Genomic DNA, 22,066 nt, shown 5'->3' with positions numbered 1-22,066 from the left:
AAAACGCTGTAAGCATTTTGATTAGAGGTCGTGCAATCAGTGCGTTGTGCACAGCAAGGGAGAACGAACTGCCTGCAAGCCTTTGCATCTCAGTCTCTTTCTTTTCTTATTTTGAATCTAGTGGGAGAGCCCATCAACAATGAAGCTTGGCAGTGGTTCTACCATGTGGTGGGAGATGGGCGCTGCACTCTCGTTGACACGTGGTGGCAGACAGGTAAAAGTCATCCTTGTGGAGTGCGCAGACCTGACCGTTGACAGGGAGGTCTTGTTGTTGGCAAGTAGAGAAGGATTAGAGCATTTCAACTTGACCTGAAGAGCCTGCCAAAAAAAAAAAAAAACCCTCCTGGTATTTTGATCAAATTTTGAAAATTAGCAGGGAGTTTCAGCACATAACAGCACTATAATAATATATAATAGCAATAGCAATGTTTGTGGGTCATTTTTCCCCCTGGAAATCTTTGATATTTTGAATGATGGAAAATCTCAAGCAGTTCTAGAAACTGAAGACAGAAAATGAATTCCTGGGCAGAGCTGGGAGAAGGTAGCTTGAATTGGAAACCTCATGGAGATTATTTCTACAACTGGCCTGACCTTGATATGGTCTTATCATGAAGCTTTTATAGTGCAATAGTACCATAAACTGTACTTAAATGGGCTTTATTTGCTTTCGCTGAGGAAGATCAGAGTAGCAGGGAAAACCATTTATGCCAATGTACTAGCTTAACTGCATTGGCTGATTGAAAAGGAATCAGTTGAAGCTTGTTGGCTGTGCATCAGGTAGACATGGAGACAAGGACTGTCACCCAGCAGGGATGATGAGGTGCACCCTCTCTCAGGAGCAAAGGGAGTTAGCATACTGTAGATGCTTTGGCCCTGGGCCTTTGATGGCTCAGAAAGGAAGAATGCACCTCTATTTTGGCAACATGCTTGGCCTAGTTCTGCATATTCAGTGAAGGCAGTGTCAGTTAAGGCATGGTTTCCATTTATAGCCTCCTGAACAGAGTGACTGGGGTAACTGGCCATGGTTTCAGATTGCTATCAAGTTGCAGCACAAAAATCATTCACAGCTGGTTTCTGCCTCCTCATCTCCCAGCCAGTAACATATTGTTCACAGGATTCTCAGTGCAGACTTCTGGCTCCTTGCTCTCTTTGGCGTCAGACAGAGCTGCTCGCTCTCATCTGAGAGGGAGAGACAGCTCTGCTGCCTGGTGGGGCCATACCCTTGAAGGAGCCCTGCAGCCCCTTCCCAGCCATGTCAGCAGCAAGTCCTCTGTCCTGGGCACTGATACTGAGAGTTGCTAAAGGCATCTTGAAAGCTCTCTCCCAAAATCTTGATGGAAATATGTCTTTGTCAAGTGCTGAGCCACACAGTCTGCCACTGCTATCAAACTCTCTGCTCAGGATCCCTGTGGCCAGTTCCAGCTCTTAATGTGATGAGCTAGTTTCTGGCACACAACCAAGTCCCATTTAATCCAAATCAGATGTGCAGACTTTTTATTTTCAGATTTAAAATAAAACAGCCTCAGAATTCAGAGCAGCAGTTCCACATACTACCTACTTCAATTGGTAATCTCTTAAACCATCTGGGTTCTCACACGCTGAGAAGAAAATCTGACCAGCTATGATCTTTCCTTCTTTCACTGATCTGAGATAAAACACAGTGGAAAAACAGTTGTTTATTGTACAGTGATGGAGGTGAGACACAATCTTTTTTGCCTCCAAAATTTTTGGCTTTAGTTTCAGTTACTGATAGGTGCAATGGGGTAGGTCTCCTAAACATTTTTTCCCTCTAAGATCTTTCCCTTTCAGATCTTCAGTTAAACCGTATTTCTCCTGTTTTTTTTTTTTTGGAGCAACACCTGTCGGGTGAGAGATTGAAGAAAATTTGCTGGACGGCCTGTAAATGCAGAGTGCTTGATGCTTACCTTGAACTGAGCATAGATTTTCAGGCAAACAGTTACCAGCTCCTGGAAGCATAATATAATGATAAATGTTTCTGAGATTGTTTTTGCTAGAAAGTAAAATCAATCTTCCTCCACGGTTGATGCTTCCAATAAAATGGAAGCCAAATTAATCATGGAAAGATTATATATGCCATTTAGGCATAAAGAGAACTTGGAAGGAGATCATAGAAACAGTTTGATGGATGCTGCTTATGGTGCTGCAGTGTCACCTCTCTCCAGCAATTTCAGTACAGCTTGTTAATTGTACTGTTGTATGCAGTGTCCTCTACAGTATGTTGCTTTCCAAAGCAGCAGCATGTTACCTGATAATAAAGCTCAGCAGGCATAAAGATCAACAAATGATGGATTTAAGAATCTATTTGAAAGTTTTTGGATGAGCAGATGAGTGAGACAGAAATTATGAAAATCAATTTAAGTGGTGTGGTGTGTGCCAATGAGAAAGAGAGCAAATTTCTATGACTCTTAATGCTTAAATACTAGATAGCAATATCTGTGCTGTGATTGACAGTAATAGGATCAAAGCTGTTTTTGAGTTTCAGGTCTAGTTCAACACAATGCAGAAGAGACACTAGGTATTTTTACTTCTGTTGTTTTATAACAAAACTACAACTGTTATATGCAGAGCAGTATGTATGTAGTATGTATCAAATAACAGTATGTATCAACAGCAAGAGCTTTTCTTGAGAGAGAGCTCTGAAAAGACCCTGGAAGTTTTGTTGTTGAGTTTCTACATGGACACTATCTTACAGTGTTTTAAACGGGGCCAGTGTGGCTTTGCTGGATTCCCTCCTGAAGTAGGCAAAGGCAGACAAGCCAATCTAGCAGTGGTGGCTCATGCTCTACCCTGCTCCCAGAAGTGATTTACCTACAGCAGAAGGGAACCTGTTTCTATTCATCACCTTCCCTGCCTGGGCTCTGCAATACTTGCTTAAACTTCATGTGGATTTGCACCAAGGTGACAATGTGGGAGCAAATAAAGTGTAAGTACAGCTTTCCTTCTGCCAGCTCTGCCTCTGAGGAGACAGCCTTTGGCAGGGCAGGATGGCACCTACTACTGTAAGACTTGCTGTCTGTCATCTGTCAATGGCTAAAATCAGTACTTTTAAACCTGTTTAGGAACATCCACACATATCTGCATAGGTCTTAACTATTCAAATTATCTTTAAAGCACCCCTACCACCATGCAGCTGCCTCTGGAATGTGACCTTGCTGATGTGCAGTCAGCCATGGGTTGCGTAGGATGTGACAAAACCCGTGTTGAAGCATAGCTTACAGTGCTGTGTTCAGAATGAGTACTTGCTTAGGAAGAGCAACCATCACTTTAATCAGTTACCCTGCTCTGACACGCATTTTCTCTGTGCAAACAGAGTACAATGAGTATCTGGCGTGGGGCGATTTTTCTGAATTTGAAAAAATTCAAGATGACCCTTTCACAATGAATAGAAACAGGTGATATGAATGCTTGTCCATTAAGAAATGTGTATTTTACATGGGATCTGAAAAACACATCTGAAACTGTTTTCTGCGAATCTGAAGCACAGGTTTTCTTAGACCCTTTCTCAGAGCCACGTCAAGGCAGCTGAGAGGCAAATTCAGCCCTTGGTTTCAGTTTCGACCACCTCAGCATAGTCAGTGAAGCAATGCACTTTAACAGTGGCAGAGCATTTCTTTATTTAGAGAGGTCTGTTTGTCTGTTTTTTAAAACCTAATGTTCCTGTGTTTTTGTTTCTCTCCTGTGTCTCTGAATTGGTTTTAGAATAGAAAAGATCTGATTAAGGTTGGAAACTGATTTAATGTGCGTCCCAGCAAGAGTGACGAAGAATGATTTAAAGGTTCAATTTTGAATAGAAGATAATCTCAGCCTACCTGTAAAGGGTGGGTTATTCTCATTCCCTTTAATAATAGTAATTCAGACTCCTAAAGTGCTTTTTGTGCTATCCTGTAGAGTCCTGTAAAAACAGCACAGGGAGATAAATCCCCTGATGCCTGTGCAGTTTCTGAGCGCTTGAAGAACTAAGGTGGAAGTCAGTGATCTTGATGCTTTGAGGCATGGGGAGCTGCTCTTCCCTCAAGGCGGCTGCTTAGCCCTGCTCCGTGGTTTGTCACCGCTGTACCCAGAGGCAGCTGCTCTGTGCAGCCACCATTGAATGAGGCACAACACAAACAGGGAGTAGGAAGAGTTTTCAGTCAAACTCACCAAAAAGAGGATCTCTCTCTCTACTCTCTACCTGCTGAACTGTGTCTTGTAGACAGGGTAGGCCTGGGTGGTGCCAAACTCTTTTCTATATGTGAGCCTTGCTGGTGTTCATAAAGACCTCTTAGTTTCTCAAGTTTGTGCTGCTTTCAGATAGTTAAATGGTGTGGCACAGTTTTCTTCCAGTGGCTCTTACTTGCAAGGGGCTTCCTTGTCCTCTTCTTTAACCAAAAAGAGCTGGCACTTGCTTTCATCCAGCATCTGATGGGCACCAGACATTTTATTTTTCATTATTCTTCCAGAAACTGGAGGCATCTGCATTGCCCCACGGCCTTCAGAGGAGAAAGCTGAGATCGTTCCAGCTATGGCTATGAGACCATTCTTTGGGATTATACCTGTGCTGATGGATGAGAATGTGAGTTGAGGCTCTGCCTGATACCCAAAAGAGAAGCTGCTGCGTGCTTCCATCTTAATCACCTTTCTGTTGGCAGAGGAAAAGGATCTAGGAGGATGTTTATCATTCCATTAAAATGGAATTTTACAACAGATGAGAAATTTATGTATCTCAGCATATCTCAAGTGCCTGGAGAGATTGCCAGCTGGGTGTTGCAAGCTATCTGAAACTCTCTGGAGATGAAGTTTGGATTTTAGGCCCCACTTTTATCTTCTTTCAGCACTTCTAAATAAGAGCTGCTGCTTCCATTTGTGAGAGCAGTCAGAATCACACAGCTCCTTGGAAACCAGGGAGCTATACGTGGATGTCCAGTGACATGGCAAGGCTAGAGCAACCAACACAGCTGATGGAGTTTTCCAAGGGAAATGCTAGGCGTGATCCCTGCAGCTGTGGATGTCTATGAGAGAACTGATGCTGTTCTGTGAAGCTCTGCTAAGCAATCCCCATCTACACTACAGTGCCCTGTTGAAGAGTAAAATGTGGAATCTCCTTAGTAAACAGTTTAATAAAGGGATGCAGCAGTTCACAAAAGCTAAAGGAGAAGGCAATGGTCTAACCACTTCCCTGCTAGCCTCATCCTAGGCATCCTCTGGCTACTGGGTACATATTTGCTGTTATCTCTTCTGACCTTCCCCTCTGGAGAATTGCAGGACTCACTTTTCCTTTAGTCTGATAACAGCCCTATCTGCTGTGCTGCTGGCCTGAGCCAGAGAGTAAGGAAGGCACGATACAGATGATTGGTAGTAGTTTTGCTAGTGGATTTATTTTCTCCACATGTGGCCCTCCATTTGCGGTCTGACTGAGTAATGGGGGATTCTTGCCAGATCAGTGCCTCAGAAGCACTTGTTTTTTCTGTTTTGCACACCTGATCATCTTTCCTGTGCTTGAACCTGCAGGGAAACGTTATAGAGGGCAATGATGTATCTGGTGCACTCTGTATTGCCCAGCCATGGCCTGGCATGGCCAGAACCATCTATGGAGATCACCAGCGATTTGTTGATGCCTATTTCAAAGCCTACCCAGGTAAGGAGTATATCAAGGGAAGGCAGTGTGCCCTGCAATGTAAGTGCACTAAGTGTTTTCAGCAGTGCTTTGTGACCTTCCTGTACCGGAGCCAGCTCTTGGAGGTTGCAGAAATTTGGTGTGGCACATGTTGCGAACATATGGTCCTAGATGGCATTGACCCTTTTAGCTGGCAAAAGGGAATGCATTATTTGGAAAATTGTAATGCCTAGAATAAAAGCCCAAATACTCTTTTCTTAGGGCCATTTAGTGTCTCACTGAGAGATCAGAACATAGGATGGGAAAGTACCTCCTGTGTTAATGAATCTCATGCTTGCTGTGACAGCTTCTATTGCAACCTTCCTTTTTAAACATGGTCAAATATTATATGGCAGGTATTTAGAAGTGGCAGGGGAAAATATTTGTAGGAGATTGGATAAGACCGCTGCCTTCACTCAGGGGAGCAGCTGAAAGGGCTTGGGAAGCACTGAAGATAGAGAGGAATCAGAAAGACAGTCCTGCAGGTTGTACAAAATAAGGCAGAAAGTAAGAACAGAAAACTGATACGGAAAACATCGAATGAGCCCCTATCTCCTTATTACTCACTGATAATAAGTGATAATATCACTCACCAGCGGACAGGGTGCTTGCATCTGAAATGCTGGTGATATTTAAAATAGGCTGATAGTTCCTCAGTTTGGAAGGGTGGGAGGCATAACTGGAGGTCCATAAACTAACCAGTAATAGATCCTGGGAAGATCTGTCCTCACAGCACTAGCTGCTTGTTTCTTGTACTGTTACTATCTGCATCTGAGGGATGTCACAGGAACAGTTCAGATATGGATGGGGCTCTGGTGAAGAGCCCAGGAATGCCCCTCAGTGACACTGCAGGGTGCTGGAACCACTCTTGTGGATGGGTTGCAAGTGTCTTGATTTCTGGGTCCAGAGTGATTTTTTCTTTGTGAGGCAGAGTGTCTTTTGGAARAGATTCTTCTAGCTGTCTCCTAGCGCTTGTGGTAGCTGGGCGTTTGACAGTACAGCTAGCTTTGTGCATACTGCTGTGTGCTCAGGCTTCCACAGAAACTGCAGAGCTTAGTATAGCAGTGTAAATGTGCTCTTAATAAGCAGTAGTAAGAAGCTACTGTGTCCCAGAAGAGAAAGCATGAGGAGGGAGGTCAGGCAATTTCTATTCCCAGATCTGTCAGTGTCTCTCTGCTACTCTCCTCATGCATGGATCTATGGAGTACCCAGTGCTTACAAGGTGTTAGAAGCAAATACTTGTGATCCAGAATTCAACAGTCTCTCATCCAATTGAGATTTTTCATCAGAATTTTTAAACTCTTCAAACTTTATGCCTATCCCTATCTTTATTCAGCTAATCTGATAGCARTGTTTCTGCCATGCTGATATGCTTGGAAGAGACCTTTGTCTGGCATCTGTATCTTCATAGCCAGAAGGGAAAATGACTTTTCATCAGTCCCAGTAGAAATGATTTTTAAAAATGGCAATATTGCCATGTATAAAATCTAATAAAATTGATTCCTTTCAGCTGAATAACTACAGTGTGCCATGAACACTGAGGTGTAGTTAGAGGCTGACCTGAATTTGAATACTTGCCTACGGCATGATGGCAGATGGCATTTGAAATGGTTTCAGTTTCAAGCTGTATGTGCTAAGCCTGGGCACATAGTTGCTGTGCCCAGCGTGTGAGCATGCACAGCATAGGGAGCTGAGAGAGCTCTCTTTGGTCGTTTAAATTCAACAGAGCGTCACTGTGTAATGACAGTTGTGTTGCTGGGCTGAGATCTACCGCAGTGACATCAGCTAGTGATTCTTGCTCATTGCATACAGTGATTTTGCACATCTTGCAGGGATCTGAGCTCCACTATTTTGGTGCTACCCAGGCATTTATTAGGAGCCAGCACCGCTGAGACAGAGCATATGAAAGGTAGGGTGGCAGAGAGAAGTGGGTAATGACATGTGACAGGATATGCAGCCCTAAGCCTGGGAGACCCAACGCACTGCCTGATTCACATACTCTCCTAGCTGTCCTGGAGCATGGTTTCTCTTGCACCCAAGCCTGAAGCAGTATGCTGGCACACTGCTCCCTGCTCATCACCCCCATGTCTTTACTGTAGGTTACTACTTCACAGGCGATGGTGCTTACAGGACTGAGAAAGGCTATTACCAGATAACGGGGCGCATGGATGATGTCATTAACATCAGCGGACACAGGCTCGGGACAGCAGAGATAGAAGATGCTATGGTAAGTTGCAGGCAGAGAGGCCCCATGACAGGGCAGAGCAGCAGGACAAGGTAGGCCCTTGGAAGAAACTGTGTGATTTTATAGCAGTGCATGGTCTGATTAGTTTGGAGTAACGGCCCAGCCTTTGAACCCCTCCCCTTCCACACGTACAGCTTGATGCATAATGAATAGTGAATATGCAGAAGGAAACGGTCCTCTTAGTAAGCAGATTGCAAGTAGGCAAGGGAGAGAGAAGCATGCCACGGGCATAGTCTCTGCAATTGAACTGTCAGAGCTGTGTTTCCTCTCAGTGTTTTCGTACTGCTGCAGTTGTAATTGTGGATGCTGGTGGAGTTTCTGTATGGAGAGAACAGGCTGTCCTGTTTGTTCCATCCCCTGATCTAACAGCTAACATTTCCCTCTCAAATCTGTAGTTCCTGCTTGTCTGTAGTAGCTCAATATACCTGAGAATTCAGCAATGTTAAATTTGAAGCAGCCTTGATTCATGTCAGCTGTGAAACTAGCTTATCACTTAGAGAGCAAATGATACTAGCTCAGAGAACTGAAAACAAAAAGTCCTCGAAGGATTTATCTTCAAAGCTTGACCTGAATATTTATTTCTATATTATGTGTCTTGCTTGCAAATGACAGTTAGATGTAACAGTTGATAAATATGAGCTGTGTTTCATGGCAGATAGGATTCTAGAGTCTCCTCTGTGAGTACATTTCTTGGCTGTATTGTATGGAGTTCCAATCATGGCTATAGGATCCAGTTCCTCTCCCACTGTATGTATGTGTGTGTGTGTACAAATATGTATTTGTATATTTATGTTACTCTGATATTTTCTTTCATATTTTAATGTAATTTAAAGCAGCATAATTCAGTCTTGGTATAGGATTTAGATGTGCTCTTTCTCCTAGTTTGTACAGCCACACCATCTTATTACTGCAGAAGAGTGTCAGATTAAATTCTGAAGAGCAACAGAGTAAATAACTGGTGGAGCGTTCAGCAGAACAACCCTTCTTCCCCTTGCAGGAGGATGAAGAGGCCTGATTCTTCCTGTCTTCTTCTGTGCTTTGGGCACTGATAAACCAGCGAACTGTGGACTGCAGTACTGGCAGCTTCACATTTGCTCTGCTAGAGACAGTTCCCTGTGGCATAGGGAAGTGCAGGACTGATTTTATTTGGGATTTGGCCATGGCCAGCCACCACTTGATGAGACTATAGGCAAGCACACACAAGAGCACAGACAAAGAAAAACAAAGTTTTTAAGGTAGTGCAGCTTAGTGTGCACTGGACTTAGCACTGTGTATAATAGTGTGTATTTCTGAGTTTAAAAACAGGGCTACAACAGTGAGTAAGTGCTACTCTCATGTCTCCGAATGTGGCTGTGGTCACATCAGCTGACCATGCAGAGCAAAGTAGGGATCTAGCATTCCTGTTATGTTTAGAGCAGGATCTGGCCAAGGGAGACTGACAGGCTCCTTAGCGATGTGCCAAGGTGTTTTGTTCCTACAGTGGCTGGCACAAACTCTGCAGGGCTTGAACCAGTTGTTACGCTCCATGTATTTTTGTTTTCCTTTTTATGAAGGCTGATCACCCGGAAGTCCCTGAGACAGCTGTGATTGGATATCCGCATGAGATCAAAGGAGAAGGTACGTGAAAAGCAGCGTCTGATGTGGCACATACGTATGCATTACTTAATTTCTAACCTGGGCTGGCTGTTGGGTGTGGCCTGGGRAACAGGAGGCCACTATCTATCTCCTTAGGTTAACTGATATGGCTTTGCCATGTATGTAAATACTATGTGCCAAGAGTTTAGGGAGCAATACCTGCACCCAGCTTAGAGACAGAGAGTTACTTTCATGGCTCTCTTAGGTTTTTTCTGGTTGCAGAACTCTGTGGGCCAGGTTTTGATCCCAATTACACTTTAGTATTTTCTGTTGAATTGTCGTTGTCCCTGAGATTACAGTCTGGTCCAAGATGCTAGGACAAGGTCAGGTCATCATCTGGAGTCTTACTCCCTTCCTTTGTAGACAGGATTTCTGATTTTCTTGGGAGCTTTGGAATGGCTTGACACCTGTCTCCTCATTCAAGTGAACGTCCCTCCTCTTGGCACTTTTGTCAGCCAGGTTCTAGTATGAGGTATATGGCTTTTGCTCTTTTTTCTTCCAGGTGCCTTTGCTTTCATAGTGATAAAGGAAGAGACAGCTCATAAAGATCGTGTTAAAGAAGAGCTCAAAACCATAGTGGCTTCCAAAATAGCAAAGTATGCTGTGCCTGACCACATTCTGGTAAGTAGGAGACTGTAACCAGGACCAGGAACAGCAACAGCCACATAACAAGTTTCATCCTCCTTTCTGCAGACAGGATGTTTATTCAATATTTGTCTCAGCCAAATATTGAACAACCATTTAAACAGGTTGCACAGAGAAGGCTTGAGAGTACTTTTCTTGGGAAGGGCAAAGGGGAGTCCCAGGCCCACCCCATGCCATAAGGTGTGCTTGTTGTTCCTGTTGACCATGTTGTAGCATTACTGCTCCATACAGATCTTGCCATCAGCTAACCATGCTGAAGCAACACAGCACTGGTATCTATGGCCTTGTACAAGGGATCAGATCCCTGCAAATAGTGGAGAAAGACCACAACCTCCAATGTCATTGAAGGACAGAATGATGCTTTCCAGCCCTCACCAATTTTGAATCAATACAAAGTCCATGAGCGCTGGCTTTTTCTGTTGCATAACTTTGAGAAGTGTTTGTATTGTGTAGCTCAGAGAGCTGTTCAGCCTGATCCTGAGAACAGTGATGAAATCAGGGTTCTGATTAAGTCTGATCACTCCTCAGCACCTCCCTTTGCAAGCAGTTTGTAGTGAATGCAGAAAGCTGCCCTTCAGCCACCCTGCTGCGGCCCTTCTGAATTCGTCCCCCTCTCCACTTTCTGCCTGGAAGCAGCCACATGACCACTTACTAGAGGGGCTCTGTTTTACACACATGCTGGAAAGGTGGACCCTGAGATGTAGGTTATGAAATACAACAGTAGTGGCTGAGAGTGGCTTATTTGACTTGGAACAGCCTAGGAGATCCTGGGTGGAGTGGGGCAGTTACTTGCAACTGTTTGCTGCAGTAGTAATCCTGCTTCACTGCATTTGGGGAGATAACTACAGAGAAGTCATACAACTCTTTCCCTGCATAATAGCAGTTAATACTTTGGAGTTTTCTAGCTTGTTGGCCGGGATGTACTGCAAGATGTGAGATCTGGTAGTGTCTCAGCACCATGCTTGGAGTGCGAGGCTCAAGTGTGTGCTAACGCCTTTGAATCTGCTGGTAAGCCCTTTGCAGGGAGCGTGTTAAAGGCATTTAGTGCTCACCTTGCTATGAGGGAAGCCGTGCAGGGTGACAGATGTGATCAGCCAGAGAGAGAGCAAAGTTGAACTATCCCTTGAGTTCCCTGTAGCTGGCCTGTAGTATTCTGTGGTTTATATTCCTGCCCTATAAATAGGGATATGAATGTTCGTTTGGATAAAGTATACTGAGATCTGTGTCATGATCAGTGCCTGAATTTTCAAGCACAAGTGGCTATAACTAGTTTTTCAGTTCAGTAGTTAACAGATTATTTATGGTCTGATTCTCCAAAGAGCTTTGCATCCTGCAGCACCCAACCTGGAGATACACAGCAATGAGTAAAGGAGGGGAAAAAAACCCTACTTAAATAGGAATAAACTTTATAACACAAGGAATGCCAGCAATACTCCTTCCCTTGAACATAAACTAATGTGTTCAGTGGTCTAGTAGTTCCTAGAAGCTTTAAAGGAGCTGTTGCCATGAGATAGCACCAGGCTTAGGATAGTTCAGCTAAATTTCCCTGTGATTTCCAGCTACTTTACAAGGCAAGGTTAGGTGTGAGCAGAGCATGATAATAAGGCAGGTGCGAGCAGTGGCCTCACCAGCAAGGAGCCAGGATGCAGAGTGGTAAGTTGGGTCATGATCAAGGCCAGAGACAGTGGTCAGGATTGGACACAGACCAGTGATCACCTGGCAAGTTTGTAGTGACAAATTAGGTCCAAGGTCAGGTCAGGAAGCCAAGCTGGCAGGTCTGGGTTAGACTTGGAGAGGCAGCAGGCTGGGCATAGCTCTAGCTGCTGCACAGCTGCCATGTAGCACAGGCAGAGGGCCAGCAGTACAGCCTCAGCTTAAAAACAGTTCCTAAGGCAAAGGTAGGGGCAGGCCCTTGCTTCTAGCTTTCTTTGTAACAGCTCTTATCAGCAAAGAAGCTGACTTTGGACTCAGCCGACTAGATGCTTTAATTTAGCCAACTAAACTCTTAGAAGGAGGAAGTGCTTCAGGCCCTGACAGCAGTCCCACCTCTCAACAAAGTGTGTCCCCCCATCTTACAAAAGTCTGGGTTTGGAGGAGTACTTGTGAAATGGTACAGGCACATTGTCTGCCAGTTTCCTGGAGAGCTCCTCAGGTTTATGTCCCTACCAATCAGTGAGATAGTGAAGCTTTCCCTAAATGACTTCAAAGTCCAGAATCTGCTTTACGTGATACTCTGTCTGCCCTCTTACCATGACTGTGGGCAGGGATTGGCTGGCAATGGAAAGAGTCCTGATAAGGAGGCTTTAAGAGGGATATGTGAAAGAATGGATGAACTGGATCTTCATAGATCCTGGAAGCTCCAGATGATAGGTAATTGCATTGACTTGCTCACTAGTGGTGAAAGGCCCCAGATAATATTGGTACAGATTGACAGATGGTCTAGATTTGCTCACTTGATAGCCAAACCTGGAAACCTATAGAAAAGACTGCAATTGAGTGATGCCATTTGTCTGCTTGCCTCTTATAGGCACTTTTGGCCTTGTCCAACTGTATTGTAAGGTGAGTGTGACTTGCTGGAACTGTGCAAGGAGATCACCAGCTGCAGGTATATGTGAGGCAGCCAGCATGGCTGGATGATTACAGGAGGGGACACCAAAGTTAGTGAAGAATGGCATCTGCAGTATGAATACATGAGTGTTACTGCTTTAAGCAAACTCTGCCAGTGGGAGAAGGGCAACTCAGTCCTCTTGGAAGAAGTTGCTGTAACACTGGAGATACAGTTCCAGTATCTGAGAAAGTGAGTCACTTTCTCAGTCTTTCTATTTGTCTGGAGTGGGTGAGAGGAGGAGAGGCAGGTTTGTACACGGAGTACACCCATGAGCTCTTTCTGAACTCTGAGTGTGAACTGGGACCCCAGCTGATAATGATGTTGTCTGGGAGGCCTTGACATTGGAAAACGTGCTGTAGAAAGAACTGGGCAGTCTGGGGGGTTGTAGGCAACTTCCTAAGGAGGACAAAGCTATTTTAGTGAACATGTCCACAAACACCAGCATGGCTGTGTTCCCCTGCAAGGGGGCAGTTCTACTATGAAACTGATGGACAAGAACTGCCATGGCTGATCAGGGGCTGCAAGAGACCCTGTGATCTCTGTTGAGGTCTTTCAGTGGAAGTGCAGGTTTCACGGGCCTGGATGAAGCTAAGAAGGTCAGTGGTGTCCATGGGGTGCATTAGGAAAAGAGTTGTCAGCAGGTYAAAGGAGATGATCCTGCTGCTCTGCTCAGCCGTGGTGAGGCCTCATCTGGAGTACTGTGTCCAGTTCTGGGCTCCCCAGTACAAAAGAGACATGGAGCTACTGGAGGGAGTCCAGCATAGGGCTATGAAGATGATCAGAGGACTGGAGCATCTCTGCTATGAGGAAAGACTGCGAGAGCTGGGCCTGTTCAGCCTGGAGAAGAGAAGTCTGAGAGGGGATCTTATCGTTGTCTACAAATACCTGAAGGGAGAGTGTCAAGAGGATGGGGCCAGACTCTTTTCAGTTTTCCCATGTGACAGGACAAGAGGCAAAGGGCACAAACTGAACTGCAGGAAATTCCACCTGAATATGAGGAGGAATTTCTTTCCTGTGAGATTGATGGAGCACTGGAACAGGCTGCCCGGGGAGGTTGTGGAGTCTCCTTCTCTGGAGATACTCAAAACCCGCCTGGATGCGACTGTGTCTGGCATGCTCTAGGTGACCCTGCTTGAGCAGGGGGTTGGACTAGATGATTTCCTGAGGTCTCTTCCAACCTCAAACATTCTGTGATTCTGTGATAAGGCAGATGTGAGCAGTGGCCTTACCAGCAAGGAGTCAGGATGCAGAATGGCAATTTGGGTCAGGATCAGGGTCAGATACAGACCAGTGATCACTTGGTAAGTCTTTAGTGATGGGATAGGTCCAATGTAAGGCCAGGAAGCTGAGCTGGCAGGTCCAGGTCAGAATTGTGGAGACAGAAGGCTGGGTGCAGACCTAGCTACTGCACAGCTGCCATGTAACACAAGCAGGGGGCCAGTGGTAAAGCCTAAAAGAGGGGTGTGTCCTGGGCCCTAACATCCGGCAGGATCCTAATATATTTGTTTCCTTCTTTCTGTAGGTAGTGAAACGCCTTCCCAAAACTCGATCAGGGAAGATCATGAGAAGGCTGCTCAGGAAAGTGGTTGCTGAGCAGTCAAGTGACATGGGAGATACGACCACACTCGATGACCCAAGCGTCATCACGGAGATATTGGATGCTTACCAGAAATACAAAAAGGAGAAGAGTTCTTCCTAGCGGGCAGCTCTGGAATCTCTGTCCTCTGGAAATATGGAGGGTCTCAAATAACCAGGCAAACAGCATGTTTTTCTTTTTCCTTGCTGCTTTTTGCAAAGCTCTTCCTTTCTAGAAGAACAAGACTTTCTCGTGTACAACATTGCTAGCGATGTCCTGAGCTAGGAGCAATCTGCAGTCTTGCATAATCAATTTGCTGTAACTGAGCTCCCTTTCGTTGCTTTTAGTAGAACAACTGTTGGGGTTTCTACTGGCTGTGGTGAAGTTAAGAGTAGCTAAAGCAAAGTGAAGATATTGTTTCTCATTTTAATGTTCCTGTATAGGAAAAAGTTTTATACAATACCTTTGCTGTTTTAAAAGCAGCCCTGGAATACACTTCAATGTTTCCTTCATCTTGGATATCCAAGTTCAAGTAGTTGTACTTAACTGTGACTCTGGTGCCTTTTCAGCAATGGTGGATATTCTCATAGATATTTCACGTGCAGTAATAGGGAAATGAGAAGGGCATTGGCTAATCTGATTTGGTAATTCTTTCTTTTTGTTACCCAGTTATTCTGATACCTCCTTGGGCTTTCCCTGCAAGGTCTTGTTTGCCTAAGATGGTGAGTCTCTATCCCTTCCTGTCCTACCATGGCAACCCAGTACTAGCAGTTGGAGCTACAAGACTGAGCCTTTCCCTAGAGTCCCTCCATGTCCTCAGCTCATTGCCAGTTGTGTAGGAGTGGTCTAGTCACAAGTGTTTTTATTCTGACTTGAGAAACTGACATCACCAGCTGAGTCTTCAAAGTGACCATCCTCTTCCCCGCTGCTGATGCCAGCTGAGTCAGTGCTGTCCCATTGCTGTTCACTTTTGCAGATTAGGCAAGGCGACCTACAAGTAGTAGATCTCTGTTGTTGGTTGATGGTTTATGTAGATGCCTTTGTTTCTTGGAACCCCTGTGAAAAGGGGATGATATTTGCTTTGCTGTCTCTCAGAGGAGCTTTGAGAAACTGAATCCTGAAGTGCTCAAGAAGAGTTTGAAGTGCAGAGAAATTTGAAGCAGGGAGATTCTGTCTCTCTCTCGCTGTAGTGCTGGAGGGTTCGTGGTGACTGTCTGAACTGTGTGATCTGTGACCAAGCAATGGTTAAAGCAATGGTTATTTTAGCCCACTTCCAAATGGCTTGTAGTCTTTTTTGCCCCAACAGAGACAAGCAGTGTAGTGTGGAGACAGGTTGGTTCTTCTATCAGAAGTTCTGTCTTAATACTGTTGTTTCAGGTTGTGCCCTACCATGTCTGCTCCTTTCGTGTGCCACCATGCAGATGTTCTGAAGAGCTAACTACCAAGGGGATACCTTAAAATCCCACAAGCCACCTTTTAGGTGGCTTCTAGAAAGTGATGGTAATATTCCTGACCAGCACTCTCAGGATAACAGGGAACTGTTGTAACAAAATAGTCCTCATCTTTCAAATGCTTTCAAAACTGCAACAAATATATTCAGTGTTTCATTTCTTGACTTTTTGTGTTTTATCATGGACAAGTTTTGATTAAAGTGCTACTTATTTTTGGACTGTTAAAAGAATTCAATAGTAGGTCTCCTCTATTAGATCACTGACGGTCATGAAAAGACCTGCAGTTACTAAGTGCCTTCGGGTATTCTGCATCTCTGTCAAATTGGTTAAAGTTGGTTGAAGGGTTCAGAGTGATTGGAGAAGCCACAAAGAGCATGCCAAAAAGTGTTAGGACTAGTGTTAGGAGGAGGCTGAATCCAGCAGTCTGATATGGGCAAGGCTGCAGCAGCTCCATGGCCCTAGATCCAGCCAGTAGTGAGGCTGAGTATGTATTCCTAGCAGGCATACACACACACAAACACATGTATACAACACATATATACATATAAACATAGCTGGTCATACAGATCAACAGAGAAAGGCACACACAGCACCAGTGGTGTCATCCTGTCCCCTTCCCTGGCTGGTAAGGATGAAGGTCTGTTAGTGAGGAATATAAATATGTATACAATGTGGATCCTTTGAGTAGCTGGGCTTAGGCATTCAGACTGTATAGCAGCTGGCCCTTGGATCCCCTGTCTGCCTAGTTGCTGGCACCTGGACATATGAGCCTTTGAGGCTCATAGCCCCACTTCAGCTGCTGCTACAGCCCCCCTCACTCACAGGTGCATGCAGAGATACACACACATGTTGGGATCCCCCAGTTGCTGGGCTTTGACACTCAATCTACCCAGTAGCTGGTCCTTGATCCTCATTCTTCCCAGATGCCTCACCCTTAGACAGACACACACACACACAAATGGATCTCACTTGACTCCCCTGGTCCCTCCAGTAACCACTCCTCCTGTGCCCCTTTGAGATGCACACACAGACCTGGCTCCCAGGCCACTGAACCTAGTGGTGTGGCTGGGTAGCAATCACACACTGACTTATGTACCCTCCTGGACTCCAGTTACTGGCATGACAGACACAAGTGCTTTGTGACTGTGGTCCCACTCCAGTTGCTGGCACTTAGACATCCACACACACATGTACACAGAGGAGGGAGATCCTCACCCAGGAAAATAGTTAGAAGCGGAATTTAAAGAGAAGAGACAAACTTCACTGATCAAGAGCAGAGCATGGGTCAGACCAACATATTGACCAGCAACCCGTTTTACAGCTGGTGAGTCTCTTTTATCCGTTTATCCCTCAATTTTCCTGTGCTCATTCCTCCTCAAACCACATTGATCCCTCCCTTTCCCCTGCCTTTGGTTCCTCTCTTGAATGTCCCATARTAAGTTCTGTGCAATCCTGAAATGCTCTTTCCCTCCACCCCATAATGTGTCCCATATCCCCAAGCAGTGACCACTCTCAGTCTGTGAGGTGACAGGGAGAGATGCTTCTGGTGACTCACAGTGATGGGTGCCAGCCCAACCCCGGGGCTCAGGGTATTGCTCAAATTCCCCCACCTGCCATTTTTTCTCCGTGCTCCTTTATGTGTGCACAGATGAGCTTTTTATCACATAGCCATTATAACAAGTAGAGGCGTCCTCTCCTCTTCTGAGATGTCAAAGCTCAAGGTGTACACCAGTGCAGGTGTGGTACTGATCCTAAGAGTGTGTGCTAAGACAGAACTTCATCTTAAGCTGCCTAAGACAGGTGACTGCTAACCACTGCTTCAGCACTGTGACTGGAGTCACTGGGTCCAGCTTTGCAATTTTGCCTCTGTCTTATTATCTCAGCTGACTGTCAGCTTAGTTCCATGGAGCTGTGTGATTTGGCCCATGAAAACTCCAAGTAACTGGCAGAATAGCCAACTTCTGTTGTGCTTTTACTTGGGTTGCTTCCTGCTGAATTCAAGTGGAACAGCACTGCTTTTCCAGTGGGACTGTGTATGGGAGGGACAGTCTGTATCCTTAACTGGAGATCGGGGAAAGAATTGGCTAACTGATGCTGCAGAACTGGGAGGGAAGTGGTGAGTGTTGTGGCCAGCTGATATTCTGGTGCAGAATGGAGAAGCAAGCTACTTCCAGTACAATGTGCTCTCAAAGACAGGTGGGTTGTCGCAGATTGCAGAGTTCCTGTGTGTACGCTAGCTGCATTTGTTGGGGTTTTTAATTATTTATTTAAATTTTCTCTAGAACTGGGTAATACGGTAGGGAAGATCATGTTTCCTTGAAATTCCCATCCTTCTGATTGTAGTCCGTTCTACTTAGAGTAAATAGAGACCTTTGTGGGAAGTCCCAGATCAAGACTGGGTAGAGTTGACAGGAAGCTAATATTTCAGGAGACAGCCACAATCTATATCCTCTATTGCCATTACAAAAGAAAAAAGCCTTCCCCCTTAAGAGATTTTTCAAGAGGGAAGCAGCCAAGAGCTTATGCTTTTGACAGAAAAAGTAGACTCCTTTGTTTAAACAAGTTGTCTCTATACAGTCTGAAGTACAGTGTGGAGAAGGAAAGATGACCTTTGAACAAGCCTACACAGTCTCCTTTTAGTCAAGAGAGCATTTGCTATATTACGGTTATAGAATTTCCCTAACCTCAAAACATATAGAAATATCCTAACCTCAAGTTTCCCATGCTAAGTTGTGACCCTATGAATGCTGTCATGCACCTATAGTTGAATTCCCTTGAACTACTTTGAAACTTCCGTGGGAGGAATAATGTGCAGCTTTGGTGTTTGCTGTACTGAGACATTCATCATATAATTCATCTGCTCAGGGAAAAGGGGAGATTGGTGTGCTCCATGCCTGCGTCTGTGTTGTCTCAGCTTGCATGGACTTAAGGACCACAGCTGCAGAGGAGGTTACAGACTAGCTGTTTTACTGCAGCATCCCAGGCAATTTCACAGCCATGCCGGCTATGGTGCGGACAGACTGCAGTTACGAACAAACCTCAAACTGTGAACTTGTGAAGCCTCTCTGCTAAAATTGTCTGTCACCAGCACGTGCAAAAGTGCCACGTAGCATCCAGACTACATGATGGCCACACTCTGTTTTTTCCTTGTGAGTCTTCTGAGCTGAGGAGTGGTCCTGGGGGTGCCTGCCTGCTCAGAGCCCTGCCAGGGTGTTCAGGCAGAGCACGTTGTCTCTGCCGGAGCACTGCTGTGCTGCTTGCATGGTGTTCTGCAGTGCTCAGCTCCTGCTGGGCAGGCTCAGCCCCCAGTTTGCCTCGTATAACGGCACTTTTGTGAGCGTGCCTGCACTGCTCAGTTCCTCTAATAGCACCCTGCTGGTGGTGGTGAAAACAGAGCTAAACAGGGGCTTGGAACTGGCCTTTCTCAAGAAATGTGCTGTATTACATAGGATTCCATAGAAGACTTTGCCAAATATCTAATTTTCCAGAGGCAATTTGCCTGAGAACTCCCCCTTTCTTCTTTTTCCTTGTGACCTCTGCTAACTGCAGTGGTTGCATCTTCAGTGTGAGCCTGAGGTGAACTTTCTCTGGGGCATCATAACTATTAGCACTGCTGCATGTGGCAGTGCTTTCTGCTTTGCATGCAGCTGCCTCATGTTCCTCCAGGCTTAGAGGATTGTGAAAGGGTCACTCAGAGAATAGTTCAGCCTGCAGGATTGGGAATGATGTTCTTAGTTCTTAAAATGTTCAGGAGGTAGTTTATAAAAGACCCTGAGCCTGCTGCCTTTTGAGCTAATCTTCACTAATCAATGAGGAAGACAGAGGTACATGGAAGAGTTTACAGTGGCATTGTGGAACGAATTTGGGGATAGTTGCTTCAGTCTGAAAAGTGGATCTGTTGGCTTCTTTTTGTGTCCAAGATTAATGTGTGGATAATTTGTCAGATTGCATTTGTAACTTCATCAAAAGAGATCTAAAATTGATTTTACATGTTGCATTTTTTTATAAAGGGCAAACAGAAATACTTAGTAAGGGAAGCAATTTCTGCCAGGGACAATGTCTATTGTAGCAGAGTCCAGCTGTTATAAAACCTTACCATGTCTCTGCAACCTGTGCTTGTTTTGTTCTCCCACTTGGTTATGCTAGAGAGAACAGGTCATGGTGCCTATTCTTCCACTGGAGACACAGACCATGWTTTTCTTAATTTTAGGAAGGAAGGTCTCTTTGCAGAGATGAGGGTTGTGTTATACACATTAATGCTAAGCATTTAATTTTATTGTGCTTTCTTGTAATTATGTTTTAAACACATTTATTGTACTTTACCAAAATCAGTTTCTTCAATGATTTGTGTATTCAGATTTTTATTAAAAGAAATCTCTTTGTCTGTGTGATAGGTTGGTTTTGCATTATAGGCATCTCACCCTCCATCCCTTAAAGGCTTGATGTTTTTTCAGTTCCTCAGACTTGCTTAAACTGTCTTCCCTGATTATCTTGATTTGTCAATACAGACCAAACAAAAGCAAAAGAGTTTATGAGAATAAGGTGAGCCAGCTTGTGGTCCAACTGCTGGTGCTAAAATTGCTCAGTGTTACTTGCTACTTTTCTCTAGCTCAAAGGGAAGGAGCTGCTGCCAGAAAACTTCCACTGCAAAACATCTTAAAAAGTGGAAGAATTAGTGGTTCTGTTTCAGCATGCTACATGTCTACTTTGAATCCTTAAGTCCCAGGGCTCTATTCTCATTGTCTTGTGTGATAAGAACAGAGATTCCCAATTAATGGGAACAATTAATTATCATTAATTAATTTGGACAGTTCAGCTACTAAGCTCCTTGTTTTGTCCTACTTGGGTGCATACCCTGCACTAATGGAAGAGGAGAGAAAACAGGGTATCTGGGGGGAAGATGAGGCATGGTGTTATGCAGCAAGTGAGCATTTAGCTGCCCCAGAGCTCAACAGATTAGAATAAGAAGGAATTTGTTTCCAGGTGCCAAGGATTATTTGTAAATGCCACTAACATCCTCAGCAGGGACCTTGTCCATTAAAGAATGCGGCAGATTGTGTTTCACCCCCTGCATATCCCACTGGATAACACTATGGCTGAAATGCAGGGACAGGTACTGAACATTCTCATTAGATGCTACCCCAGTTATATCCAGCAGCTGCTCCTGGGAAGCTTCCAATGCTACTTAGCTCCTGCAACCTTCTGGCAAGGGTCACCTGGAACTACAAGCCATGAAAAGGCTAGAAAGGCAGTTCCTCATCTCACTCTGTATTTTGCTGCTGCAGCTGCCCTAATGATTTATTTACTAACAGATTTTCTTGGTAAAATGGAGACTCTGTTTTTCAGCCTGACACAAGTCCATTCAGGGCCTATCTCTCTAACTACTTAACAGCCATAATAACTAATTTCAGTAACAAGTTTCTAGTTTTAAACTAAGCCTGAACAGATCATTATTTTTTCAGCTTGAAAACTGGTAATTCTGTACAGGGAATTGCCTTTTGGCTGAGTCTAGAGGTGCAGCATGTTTCTCATGGCAGTGAAGCTAGCCCTGTCCTGTCCTGGATGGACGGATGGATTTGGGGATGTAAGCATTTGTAGCTTACTGGGGTGGTTACTTTTCTGGGGCAGAACTGATCACAGATATACAAAATTACCAGCCTAATTCCTCTGCACCAGATGTGTTTCTGCCTGGACTTTCTTTTTTCTGCAGTGACAAGCTTACTTTGACTTCTTGCTCTTTGTTGAGACTAAGAGAGAGTGGAGAGCTCAGTGCTTCTAGAGCCCACCTGGCATGTGGAAGACTGAAATCAATTTCTTTTTCTGCCTGAGTGACATTGTGGCTGCTACTTGACTCTTCTGTGCCTCAGTCCCCTCCACCTTGGGGAATGGCAATAGCCTCACAGAGCTGTTGGGAAGAGAGAAGTTTCACAGGTTGTAGAATACTGTTAGCAGGATCCTGAGGTGCGACATTTGTTCAAGCAGGCAGATGCCTCTGGGGAACAGGACCACTGAGCTCTATTGCAACTACTGGGCCTGTACCCTGAATTCAACCCAAGAGCTTCCTGCCCCAACCCCAACTTTTTTCTGGCCACATCTCTTTTATGTGCAAAACCTGCACGTTTTAGTACTAAGCATGTTGCCAATAGCCTGCTCCATTCCTTGGGAACATGCAGCTAAGGACAGTCCCCTTCTCTAGCACTTGCTTGTTGATCTGCACTAGTTAAACACTGTTTTTGTGGTGTTAAAACTGTGG

At 44.8% G+C, this 22,066-nt stretch overlaps 1 protein-coding gene across 2 annotated transcripts in view; it reads left to right on the top strand.

Annotated features, from left to right (window-relative positions):
• ACSS1 (acyl-CoA synthetase short chain family member 1) overlaps positions 1–22,066 on the top strand; it is a 48,617-nt gene that overhangs the window by 22,308 nt on the left and 4,243 nt on the right. Inside the window, exons 8-14 of one of the 2 annotated variants that reach the window (XR_014896870.1) lie at positions 122–214; positions 4,461–4,573; positions 5,509–5,635; positions 7,753–7,880; positions 9,452–9,515; positions 10,036–10,154; positions 14,309–14,540. Coding sequence is in view for 1 of the 2 variants with exons in the window: in XM_085313466.1 (XP_085169592.1) it covers positions 122–214; positions 4,461–4,573; positions 5,509–5,635; positions 7,753–7,880; positions 9,452–9,515; positions 10,036–10,154; positions 14,309–14,485 (821 nt within the window). In the remaining variant the exon portion in view is untranslated. Of the gene's footprint in view, positions 1–121; positions 215–4,460; positions 4,574–5,508; positions 5,636–7,752; positions 7,881–9,451; positions 9,516–10,035; positions 10,155–14,308; positions 20,198–22,066 lie in introns of those variants that run through there. The other variant, XM_085313466.1, reaches the window with a different exon arrangement.

This window comes from Rhea americana, unplaced genomic scaffold (genome assembly GCF_003343005.1).
Source record: "Rhea americana isolate MKP2758 unplaced genomic scaffold, rheAme1 scaffold_387, whole genome shotgun sequence".
Classification (NCBI taxonomy): domain Eukaryota; kingdom Metazoa; phylum Chordata; class Aves; order Rheiformes; family Rheidae; genus Rhea; species Rhea americana.
Note: the sequence above shows the minus strand (reverse complement) of the source record. Positions and strands in the feature narration are given on the sequence as shown.